This window comes from Coffea eugenioides, chromosome 11 (genome assembly GCF_003713205.1).
Source record: "Coffea eugenioides isolate CCC68of chromosome 11, Ceug_1.0, whole genome shotgun sequence".
Lineage (NCBI taxonomy): Eukaryota > Viridiplantae > Streptophyta > Magnoliopsida > Gentianales > Rubiaceae > Coffea > Coffea eugenioides.
Window position 1 is genome coordinate 7,637,798 of NC_040045.1, and position 13,330 is coordinate 7,651,127.

Genomic DNA, 13,330 nt, shown 5'->3' on the forward strand with positions numbered 1-13,330 from the left:
GGTAATGATCATTAAGGCTCTTATTTGAAATGAAATTATTCCTTTAAAGGCTCAAATGGGAGAGCAATAAAATCTGTATAGATAGAGAAACGAACGCTTGAAGTATCATTCCAAATTTTCAAAACAAACAAGAATAATGTACATTTTTGTTTTCACTTAGATGTGGATTGAATCAATTAGACACAGTGGACATTTTTCAAATAAAGATTGCCCCAATTTGCAGTTTGTCAATCAATGTGACTGGTTTTTTTTTTGGTTAATGGAAGTGGGTGAAATATGTATTGTAGGATGAAGGAGGCAAAGGTATCGCATTGGGTCTTTTTAGATAGACCAATCAGTTTGAGTAACCTCTTTTAATTCCGAACACTCTTATTGTATAGTTCAGATCACCAATCTAGTGTATGCAAAGATTTCAGAAAAGGGAAAAATGCACTTTTCATCCTCAAAGTTTGGACTGTTGACCAATTTCATCCTCAAAGTTTCACCCAAAACACATTTCATCCTCAAAGTTATGTAATTTTGGCCAATTAAGGACAATTGACGGGAAATAGAGAAATTGGCGTTAGACCCAACTGTAAACCCAACAAAAAATGGAATCGAATGAAGCCTTTTTTTAACGGAACAAAAATTGTTGCAACGGACCAAAACCAACATTCTTCTCCTTCTTCCCTCTGCCTTTCTGCAACCCCAAAATTTTTTTCCCAAAAGCCAAACCTTACACCACCTTGAAGCAATCAAATACTAAATTTCTATATTTTCAAATTCACATAAAGATAGTTGAGAAGTGACTGAGGGGGATAGAGGTCTTCCAACCATGGAAGATGTGATAGTGGAAGCCCTTCTATCTAATGAACGGGAAGCTCAGATTTTAGCTGCCAGAGAACTTGGTAAACTTGCAACCAAACTAAGACAGAAGTTAGCAGAAAGAGGGATCATTTCTCGGCTCGTTACGATACTTCGTAAGCAAGTTTATGAAGCCACTGAAGCGGCACTCTACTCTGCTTTGTCTAGCTTTTCACAATGAAAGGTATTGTTTGCATCAGTTAAAATTTGTAATTTTTGAAGTTGCATCCAAAGACATTGGCTGTAGAATTGTTCCCTATCTAATTTTGCTATGATTTTGCAGAAACAAGATCCGAATTGCAAATTCTGGTGCCATACCAGTATTTCTGGAGATCATTCAATGCCAAAAAGAGTCATTGATTGACCTTGCAGCAGCAGCCCTCTTGGTTCTTTCTTCTTGCTCCGCTAACAAGTTAGCAATCGCAGCATCTGGGGCTGTCCGAATCCTGGTTGGATATCTGAATTCCCAATTGGCAGAAGAACGCGATTTCCAGAATCTAAACGTGTAGGCTAAGCTCGATATCATATCCATATTTCACAATCTCTCCACCCATCCTCAGATAATCCCATCTATTGTTTAGGGGTGGGGGAGGAAGCAGTGGTGGAAATAGAGGAGGCGGTGGTTAAGGAAGTGAGAGTGGAAATGGTCAACATGCAAAGGATGGGAATGTGATTGATCACCATAACGGTACGAGTTCTGGAAGTAAATGGCAATCAGGTTGCGCACTATGGAAGTAGTGGAGACGAAGGAGGGGGTAGCGGTGGCGGTGGTGGCGGTGGCAGTGGAGGTGGAGATGGAGGTGGTGGAAGTGGTAGTGGTGGAGGGAGAGGTGGTGGAAGGAGGAAAAGGAGAGGAAAACATACATGCAGTAGAAGGAGAGGTAGTGGTGGCGGTGGAGATGGACATGGAGGTGCGGGTGGGGGTGCGGGTGGAGGAGGAGGCGGTGGTGGTGGAAATGGTGGAGGCCATGGTTGGGGAAGTGGGAGTGGTAGTGGTGGCGGCGGCAGTAGTGGAGGAGGAGGAGGTGGTGGTGGTGGTGGTGGTGGAGGGGGTGAAGGAGACGGTTAGGGATAGGGAGGTGGAGGAGGAAGAAACCAAGATGGGTGTTAGGGATGGATGTGGTGGAAATCAACCTCCACCAAGTAAATGAGCCCTAAAACTGGATTTGGCATTTTCAAGCGCCTAAGAATTCCAAAGATTGGGAAAAAAATTTTGGGGTTGCAAAAAGGCAGAGGGAAGAAGGAGAAGAATGTTGGTTTTCGTCCGTTGCAACAATTTTTGTTCTGTTAAAAAATGGCTCCATTCGGTTAAATCCATTTTTTGTTGGGTTTACAGTTGGGTCCAACACCAATTTCTTCATTTCCCGTCAATTGTCCTTAATTGGCCAAAATTACGTAACTTTGAGGATGAAATGTGTTTTGGGTGAAACTTTGAGGATGAAATTAGTCAATAGCCCAAACTTTGAGGATGAAAAGTGCATTTTTTCCTTTCAGAAAATATACACTTGTGAATTTTCAGACAAGAGTTTGAAAAATCTCAACTTAGTCTTATTTTTAAAAATCCATCATGAAATCTCCCAATGAGCAAATAAAGATTGAAATGTACATGAATATATACAAAACAATAATTGTCTAGATGAAAAATTTTATAGTTGCAAATGTTTGAAATTTTTTTTAAAAAAAATATAATACATATGAGAAAAGAAAAATTCTAAAGAACTCCTTTACACATGTATACACACTTTTTTCTCTCCCAATAACCTTGTTTTTAACAACTAAATCATGAAATCTTTTAAATATTTTAAACTAGTGCTTTCAGATGGATTCTTCAAATTTACATTGTAGGGCCAGCCCAAGAATCAAGTAATACTTGTAATTTTAAGATTTATTAGACAAAATCGTTATTAAATATAGAAAAATATTTTCACCTTATTGAAACCTCTTTTATAAATGCAGGGAAGGGCTAAAAATGAAAGAAAAATACCTAGATTTAGTAAGCAAAACTCTAAAATCGGTATGCATGTCCTATAGGGGAGCCCTTTATGCCAAGGGTTGGCTTAGAATGAAAATGCAATCCTGTAGGGTAAGCACCATACAATACCTGATAAATCCGATCAGTTTATTGATATTCGAGTGAAAAATAATTTGAAAAAATTTGGTCAATTGGAGTGGCAAGAAACATTTGTCCTAACAAAATGAGGACAAAGTCCAAATGGATTGATTACTTTGATTGACTCATAAAATGATGTTAAAAAATCAATTCAGCGTGAAAGAACCTACTTTTGAAAGGATTGCGATATCTCGACTAGGTTTTCAGTGAACCATAGATCAAAACCTTAAAAGGGAATAAATTGATTAAATGAATCTGATGAAATTGATGGTTTATTCAAAAAATTGACTGGATTGCATTAAAAATGGATAACTTGATCAAATGGATTGGATGAAATTGATAATTTATTCAAAAGTGAAAACTTGGTCGAATGGATTAGATGGAATCGATGATTTATTTAAAAATCGACTGTATTGCTCTAAAAGTGAATAAACTGATAAAATGGATTGGATAGAATTGACGGTTTATTCAAAAATTGACTAAATTGTTCATCCATCGGTAATCTCAAAATTTTACAAATTTCGTTGCAATGCATTAGCCTATAAGCCTTCTAAAATCAGGATTTGGTCTCGATATATTTATCATTTCAACAATGAAGAATAATTTTTTGTGAATTTCTTCAACTTAATGTCATTTACGCAAGGGATTTCTACCATTTCGAATAAAATGGCCAAAAAATGATTGTTAGATGCTCATATTCTAATGTGCAAAAGTTGATCTATTATCATGAAAACAATCGGATTCTACCTTAACTCGTGCACTATCCTTTTGGATGATACAAAATATAAACGTGCAAGTTTTATTGGATTACATATCCGAGACACATGGTGGCTTATTCCTAACACGGGATTCCCTATGTGGCATTCCCTCTAAAGTTTATGCATGATGCCAATTTCTCAAAGCAATTGAATATGCAACTTGAAATGAAAATATGATCTAAGGGACCCCTGGTGTGCCAGGGTAGGTCTAAAATGATGTGCAATTATTAACCTACGAATGCAATACATCGGAATTTAAATGTGCAATAACCTATCTAAAAGGGTAGGTGCTAAAAGAGTATCATGCCAGAACTCTTATTTCTAGCGTTTGTGAATGCAAAAGATGAGAAAACAAGGAAAGGTTAGTTCAACACATAACACATTGGGGCAATTAGATAATAAAAAGTAAAAAGAAAAATAAGGAAAGAGGGGTGGAATCCCTCCCTTAATGCCTAGTGTTCCTAGTTGGGTGCGGTTGACACTATCCTAGACGATTTCTAATATGGATGCATGAGATTGGGTTCACTAATACATCCAGACTCGATAAAGCTTCAAATCCCCAAACCTTCAGACCAAAGTTGATGGGTCATCAATCCCAAGGCCCAAGAGTCGGTGGTTCAAATGATCCCTCAGACATTGTTACGCGCATGTCGTGCCACGGCCACATGTCCAAGTGGATCAATTCTAATCCTAAATAGGAAAGAGTGGTATGACAACCACTAAAATTAAAAAAGAAATGAGGGGTTATAAAGTAAAACGTATACACGTATGAAATGCTCCTTTTGAAGGGAGGGATTAAATACCATCAAATGTGGGTGAAGGTTCTAGGGTGGCTATCCTCTCCCCAAGATGCAAGCACGATATATAAACATAAGTGAATGAAATAAAACATATCATATACACGAATATTGAGACGATTGCGCGCGTTAAATGCAAGAAACCCTAAAAAAGGAAAAATGCAACCTAAAGCCTCCAAATGTGATATATAAGAAGGTTAGAAAAAGAAAAAGGATGATTAAATCAAATGTTCGGATTCTCTAAATCCCCAGTGGAGTCGCCAGCTGTCACGCCTCATTTTTTCGAAAAAATATGAAAATTATGAGTTTTGATAAAAAAATGAAATTTTGATTAATGTTGATTGAAAATGAGTTTTTGATTTGTAGAGAATAAATAAAGAAAAAGGGCCTAAAATGGGACTTAAAAAATGCACGATTTTGGCCCAAAATAATAGTTTAAAAAGGGTTTTTAATAAAAAATAGGAGTCACCACTTCATATTGAATTAAGGTATACCAAGTCACCTAATATGAATTTTGAATAAAAAAGTAGAACAAACCCTTTTAAAATGACTCAAAGTCTTCGAAAATCAGAGAAAAGTATTCGGGAGTCACGTTTGAAGAAAGGGAAGGTAACGATAAAATCCAAGGTACCCTTTTAACCTAACCAAGGTTAGTTGCGTGATTTAGTCGAAAAATTATCTTAATTTAACCTAAAAATTTATCACATTTGGACGTTACTAAATGGATGCAAACCTAGACCTAATAGCTATTGGGAGGGTCGAGATATCTCTTCAAAGTTTAATTGGTGCAAATCGCATTAATTGCGATGTCCAAGAGTCACTCTTTGAAGAGGTTATGAATTTGCAAAAAATGGGACTCAAAGAAAAGAAAGAAAATAATAATATATAAATATATGTGACCTAAAGGAATGCTTCATAATGGGTATGGGAGACTAATATTCGTGATTTAAATTTTCCCTTTGATAGAGGGAATACGAGCGTGTTAAAGTTAGAGAGCCATACTCGTCCATATCCCATATTCGAGGGGTATTTCCTATCTAGTTAAGCAAATAATCTAACCTAGTTCTAATTTTCTTAAATGAAATGCAACTCTAATGTCATGTCTCACACATAGGGATAAGGGATATACATAGAGGGAAATATCATGCAAAAATGATAAGGATCCTAATAAGTAGAAATTATGCATGAAATATAGTATCTTGTCACACAAACATGATCTAACGCGCGGATGGTTCCTAAGGGTCTAGCGGTGGACTAACCCATGTCTATAAGTTCTCATTAGTATTGGACTAGTGAGAAATCGGAAAAGAGGGCCACAACTAGCGTTGGACTAGTGTGGAATCGGAAAAAAGGGCCACAACTAGCGTTGGACTAGTGTGACGACGTCATGCATTTATTATAATCAAATAAATCATATAAAACATAATGAAAGCAAATAAACACATAAATCACATATAGCACATAGCACATAAGTATGATATTTAGATGCAAAGATTCTAAGAAAACGAGTAAACACATAAACACACGAGCATGCAAACACATAAACAAATAAAAGCGAATAAAGACCTAACTATTACATTCGGGTACCCTAACTACAATCTAAAGGGGTAAAGAATGAAAAATAATAACCTAACTATTACAATTTGGCATTTAAATGCCTCTAAAATAATCAATAATTAAATTAAATTAAATATACAAAACTAAAAACAAATAAAATGAATAAATAAATAAAGTAATTAAAAACATTCAAAAAAAACATGCAATTACACACATAAAATCACATAGAGCACATAAAAGACTTTAAATAATAAAAGAAAATACCTCCCCTTGAAGTAGTAGCTAATTGGATTTGATTTTACCTATTTAACTCCAAAATTAACAAAAATCATCAAAGCACCAATTTAATTAGCAAATAAATCATAAGAAAATGAAGTGTAATCAATAATTAAAGAAGAAAGGTAACTTCTATTTAAGAAATCAAATCTGTAAGGGACCTAATTGAAAAAATTAACAAAGTTTGGGCATTAAATTATAATTATCACAAAGATTTGGGATCAAAATTAAAAAAGTTTAGGGACTTATTTGCAATTAAATTAGGGACCTATTTCAAAATAAATCAAAGTTTTCATGGCCTTAATATAATTAATTAAAAGTTTAGGGACTGATTTGAAATTTTCGGTTACCAGATTATTAGCCAATCGGGCCATTGGGCCATTTTCAGAATTTCTTTGGGCCAGTACTCCCAGATCCAATTGAAAGGAGGTGGACCAGCCCACTTATTTCCTAAATCTAACCCAGACAAAAATGCTAGGCTTAAACAACAAAGCCCACAAACGACCCAACACGAAAATCAACTTCTTGGCCCAATTGTTTAACCCAAAAACATGTTTCTTTCACCATCAAACGGCCCAAACGGATCAAACTATGTAAAACAAACAAGGAGGCATCATAACAAAATGGAAAGAAGGAAAAAAGAAGAAAGCTCCGGTGGGTTTGAAGTTTCCGGTTGGTCGACCTATCGGAAACTGGAAATTTTCCGGCCAACTTGGCCGGATTGTTGCCGGAATCGCGTTTCTCAACCCTTTAACCCCAGATTTTTACATAAACATGAATCTTACGTCATTTTAAACTTAAACAAACATAAAAGATGATCCAAACATGACATAATCATGAGGAAAGGCGAGATCTAAATCTCTTGAACACAAACTCTCATGAACACCTTCGAATTCCTTGCATGAAAGTCGAATCAAGTTAGTAGGGGTCATAGATATACCTAATGAAGCCTTTATGTCTGGATTTGAGCGAGCAAAACGCAGATGGAGCGAGTTGATGAAGTTCCAAGCAAGTTTGCCGCGGAACCAGGGTTGATGATGCAGCGATTTTGTGGCCAAATTCGAAGGCTTTGCAATCGTTTTTTCGAAAACATTTCTGAATGAACATTTTTCCACTAGCCACATATATGGTGCAGAAATTCAAAATTCCTCAAGATAAGCTATAGAAAAAGAGAAAAGTGCCCCGTAATATGGCTTCCAGACCAGACTTTTCCACAAATTTTCTACAAAATATTTTTCTTCTTTTTTTTTTTCACTTTTTCTCTCTGTTTTCTGCTCTTTTTTTTTTTTTTTTTTTTTTTTTATCTCTCCGCCACCTTCTCACTCTCTCTTGCTCTCTTGAAGCTATTTATGTGAGATATGGGTTGTCAAACCCTCATCTCAATGATCCTCATGAAACCCATTTTTTGTGGAATCCTTAGAGCCATTAGATGGCTTAATTCTAGATCCTTCTTGATGTTTCTGATTGTTATTACGTGTCCCTGTACTAAGGGGCTTAAAGGGAAAAAAGTAATGCAAGAAAATGGGTGAAAATCGAAAGAGAAATGGCACATCTTTCAGTTGCCCCTTAGTAATGCAATTTTCCCTTGTACTGTTTTCTGGCTTGCTCCTTCGTACGAAGGAGAAGGAATGGCACGTGTGCGTGGTATCCAGAAATTTTTTTTAAAAAAAACTGATTTGATTTTTTGTTTTTCTTTCTTTCTAATTTTCTTTCTCTTTTTTTGTTGATTTTCTAAAATGATTTCCTCAAGAAATATAAAATGAAACAAAATAAATTAAAATAAATAAAATAAACAAAAATATAAATAAAATGAAAATAAAAAAAAATGGTGAAATTTTGGTGTGTACAATGTGTTAGATTTTATAAGGATATCAAAATAGTCAAAAATCTATATTTTGACAAAAGAATTTCATAATTTCCTTTTTTATATTCATTTTTTAACCACCAGCCTTTATGTGATTAAAATACTTCATGCATCAAATAATTGAGATGCTAGACACACTTTATATAGGAAATTTTTTGAATATAATCAACCATACTAATGTTGACATTATAATATGACATAAATGAACATAAGCGTAGTGTACAAAATACTACAAAATTCCAAATAACAATAGGAACGTGGAGGCAAATTCATAGTGAAATCATGCCTTTAAATATTTATCTCATAATAAGGTAGCAGAGATTCAATAGACCTGCAGATCCATTCATATAAAGTCAACCAATTATCTTGCATAGATTAATATGATATTAATCTTTTGATTGTTGAATATAATAACTCTTTGTATGTTTCTCGAATTGTTATATTGTATTGATAATAACAATCAATACATATAACCCTTACAATCATAAATATGTAAGTCCAAGAAACATTCAAATTATTTGCAATCATACCAGATTATTGGAGAAAATTTGGATGAATTGCACAACCAAATAAGATATCATATGAATGATACATATACATAGGATTAGTCAATAAATCTCAATTATTGAGAATATGGACCATAGATCCCACGGCAAAGTAAATACGATTCGTTCAAACTTGATACGAATCTCTAAAACTTTTATCAGATTGCCAATAAACCATGAAATTATAAGCTGAACAACATGGTTAGAGGTTGGCTCTGATACCACATGTTAAACTAACTATGTACATGTGAATGTACTACGCAGCGGAAATTTAAATATACTTACCTCTAACCATTATTGTCAAGCACGAGTTGATCTCTTCTTGTGTCTTTCACTCCTTCTTGTTTATTCTAACAAAACAAAATATGTAGAAGAAGGAAAAAAGTAGAAGAAGAATTTAGAGAAAAGATCTTCTAGCCTATACCTAACCCAAAAGTGTACAATTGATGGAATACCACAGGCTATTTATAGGCTAGGCTAGGGACCCTTACTGGCAAATAAAAAAAATCCCTAAGGTTTCCTTCCATCAAGGAAATCTTGCCAAAATTCATAACTGAAATAATATTTTCTGACTAATTGATTGATTAACTGATTGAATAAGACATCAATTAATAGTAGATATTAATCAATCATTGACAAATGGAAGATACTAATTAATTATTGACAAAATGTCAATCAATTAATCAGGATGTCAATCACCAATCATTATACAATGGGAGATGCTAATTAATTATTGACAAAATATCAATCAACTAATTATGATATCAATCATTTTAGAATCAATTATGTGGGTCATAATTGCCTCAAAAGAGGCAAGTTTTACATTAACTCCATCAAGTTTCATTTATTTTAGGAAAAACAAAGTCAGATCCTAAATTAATATGGCTCCTTCAGGGTCTGATTCAATTTTCTTCAAACCTAAAAGAGAAAAAAAATATTACATTAGATAAAGGTAGATACACTCCGACAAGTTTTTGTGTTAATCACGTAGAATGAAGTATGAGAACCAAATTTTTCCAGAAGTTAGTAGGAATGGTAACTCTAGAATACAACTTGACATAAACGTATATAGTTTTAGGAAAATAAAGAATATTATAGATCCAAATATGATGGAGACTCAAATAGCCAACTTCTAAGTTTCGATTTAGTGACATTTAGAAAAAGAAGTAAAATGCTGGATGCCACAAAATTTCTATAAACAAACTTTTATACTAATACAGGCAGACAGTGTATGCTTTCCCTCTATCGAAAGAATATGTAAGAAACCAATATAATAAAATATCACCAAATTCAACAAACTTCTGTAAACACGCTTTTATATTCTTACAGGTGGATACTATATACTCTTTAGCTATTGAAAGAATGCGTAGGGAAGTGACATGCTGCAAAGTTCATGTGATAAATATTAGAAATAGACGTTTCAAGTATCAAAGATTTCTTAAAATATAACTTGTTAAACCAACCGAGTACAAACAATATGTACTAAGTGGTGAAAATCTAAATAATTTATCCCTAGCTATTATTGTTAAACAGAAATTAATCCCATATGCCTTCTTGTTTTCTTGCCTATACTAATAAGAAAGTACGTAGAAGAAGAAATATATAGAAGAAGAATTAGAGTAAAAAAGTTTTTAACATATGCTTAATCAGAGAGACTATCTTATAGATGGAGTACTGCAAGTTATTTATAGATTAGATTAGGGATCGTTGCTGGCAAATACCATATTCTTAAGGTTTTCTTCTATCAAGAAAATCTTGTCATAATTCATAACTGAAAATAATATTTTCTAATTATTTGATTGATTAACTAATTGAGTAAGAAATCAATCATTATTAAATGGGAGATACTAATTAATTATTGATAAAAGTTCAATCAATTAATCAAAATATCAACCACTTAGAATCAATTTTATAGGTCATAATTGCCTCCAAAAGAGGCTATTCATACATTTTTTTCGCTTGACCCATGTGCAATAGTCAGATAAGTTATGAGTGACTATATACTTAAAGTGACCATAAGTCTTGATTATCACTCAACAGACTCGAAAGTTATGTAATAATTATCAAATCATGGTGGTTATGCTCTCATCACGAACACTTCCTTCCATGTTTTACAATAGTATTTTACTTCCTAATCAAATGCTTTAAAAGAACTTTATGAATAACTTCATATTAGTTATTCAGGGTCCAACTTTATAGATCAAAAGAAAACTTTTTTATACATGTATCAATTTTAATGCACGCAAACATGTAAACTTAATAACAAATATCAAGGCATTAATGGTCAAGAAAATACAAATAATCTAGAATGAGCTACTAAATCCCATATGAGTTGCATGATCTCGAAAGACTTTAGTCGACAATCCTTTAGTGATAGGATCGGCAATCATTAATTCAGTATTAATGTGCTCAATGATTCTTCTTTCTTTTTAACATGATCTCTGACTACTAGAACCTGATGTCGATATGCTTGCTTTGACTGCCACACTTGTTGTTCTTAGCAAAGAATACAGCAGTAGAGTTGTTAAAAAAAATCTTCAATGGCCTACTTATTGAATATACCACTTTTAGGTCAAATGTGAAGTTCTTCAACCACAGAGTCTGTGAAGTAGCTTCATACCATACAATGAATTCTACTTCCTTTATGGATGATGCAACTATTATTTGTTTTACACTTCTTCAAGATGTAGCTCCTCCAACAAGAAGGAAAATTATCCTAATGTAGATTTGCTTGAATCCACATATCCAGTAAAATCCAAATTGTAATATCCAACTGCCTCCAAATAGTCAGACTGTTTGTATGTAAGTTTGTAGTCCTTGGTCCCTTGCAGATATCTTAGAACTCTTGTGGCAACTTTGTGACAGCCCCATCTCCCCCTAAGGCGAACCAAAGGGTTCGGCAGACCGCCTGCCCAACTCCTGCCGAGACTCACTACAGTCCTCAAATAAATTACATTACTCACATCCAATAACATAAGGTACAACCTCAATAATAAACAAAATAACATTTCCCAAGCTTAGAACGAAATAACATACATTACTACAATTACAATATCAGTCTCAAATATTACATCTTCCAAAGTTCCACGACTTCCCATAACACAAGTGAATCAAATGCGAATTCAAATTATACAGGAGATATTTCATCCAGTCATACTAATAACTCAGTACATGCGCTTCCTTTGCCTCGAGCCCTGTGGAGGGGAAAAATTATTTTTGGGGTGAGCTACAAGCTCAGCGAGTGACCAATAAAAATCCGAAAACAAATAAGCTTCACAATAGTGCATTTAAATGATGCCATGAATCAGCGATCAAATGTACGTATATTGCTCTTATGAGCCAGTGAAGTCATTGTACTTAGAACTCCAACGCTCAAACAGATCCAGTAAGTCAAACAGTACAAGGGAGCCATTGGTGCTTCAAATAAACAGTGGAGAGACGTTGGTTCTAAGCACAAGATTCCCAAAAACTCAATGGAGCCAAATCATGTCATGGCACACACACAAATACAAATGATATGCAATCGAGTAAACAATGCAAGAAATCGTTCAAAAGTAACTTCGGAAATAGTTTTAGGATCACTCACCAACCACAGCTCAGGAACCATCCATCACAGACATTGCCTTGTTCAAGTCTAAGCCTTTCATTTCTACCAAGAACCCACTCACTCAAAGCAATCAAATGCTCTCAAAGATTGGACAACACTTCTCTTTAATTTTCCTTATTTTCCATCCTACAATACATTACCAATCACATCTCAATTCAATCACAATTACACATACAAATCATAGACTATAAACACATCTAATTAGGGCCACAATACCCTTACATCTTAACCAATTAAGAGCTCAATAACCAACCATAAGAAAGCCCCAAATTTGAAACCCTAAAACTGAAATTTTCTGTACAAATCTGAAATTTTCCTCAAACAACTACAACTAACACACAAAGGCGCTATTTGACACCATATCAAGCTATCATTCCATGACCAACCAACAATTATCATCTAAAATCAGAAAATTCACTAATAAATCAGAAATTTGTCAAACTCTACTTAAAATCATGAAATCATCCACAAACTAGCATCTTTCACCTCTACAAACCACTAATTTCTGATTATGAGGAACAAAGAGAGGATTTCTTGGCAACTTACCTTACAACCACAAGAAACAAGGTAGCTTAGTGCTTTCCTTTCACCAAAGACTCCACCAAAGCCTTTATTCTTCCTTAGTAAACACTTGTATGGAGTAGTTTCCAAAACTAACGGTTGAAACTCAAGATTTGAGCAAAAATGGAAGTTGAAGTTGAGGAAACTCTCTTGGTTTTTCCTCTCAAAGTGGCTGGCCAAGATAAGAATGAAGGAAAACAGCTAGTCAAAGTTGGTTGTCGGAGGTGACACGTCACAATCCGGCCAGATTCTGGCCGGATTGCCAGCCGAATTCCAAGCCGGATTCAAGGCAATGGCGAAATTAACTTTTTTTTTTTTCTAAAACCCCTTCCAATCCGGCCAAGAACTGGCCGGATTTCCGGCCGGATTCTCACTGTTCAGCAAAAAAATGTCCTTTTCTTCTTCGTCCGGG

At 34.5% G+C, this 13,330-nt stretch overlaps 1 protein-coding gene across 1 annotated transcript; it reads left to right on the top strand.

Moving 5' to 3' along the window:
- Positions 1-814: 814 nt before the first annotated feature.
- Positions 815-1,352, top strand: LOC113751900. Its single transcript, XM_027296047.1, has 2 exons — positions 815-1,005; positions 1,127-1,352. Exons 1-2 carry the CDS (start codon positions 815-817, stop codon positions 1,350-1,352), a joined length of 417 nt encoding a protein of 138 aa, XP_027151848.1.
- Positions 1,353-13,330: the final 11,978 nt, after the last annotated feature.

What these genes read in the sequence shown, in the direction of transcription:
- LOC113751900 (XM_027296047.1), top strand. Translation starts at nt 815, where the DNA reads ATGGAAGATGTGATAGTGGAAGCCCTTCTATCTAATGAACGGGAAGCT. An exon ending in GCGGCACTCTACTCTGCTTT is followed by an intron (nt 1,006 to 1,126) that starts GTCTAGCTTTTC and finishes ATGATTTTGCAG; the next exon opens with AAACAAGATCCGAATTGCAA.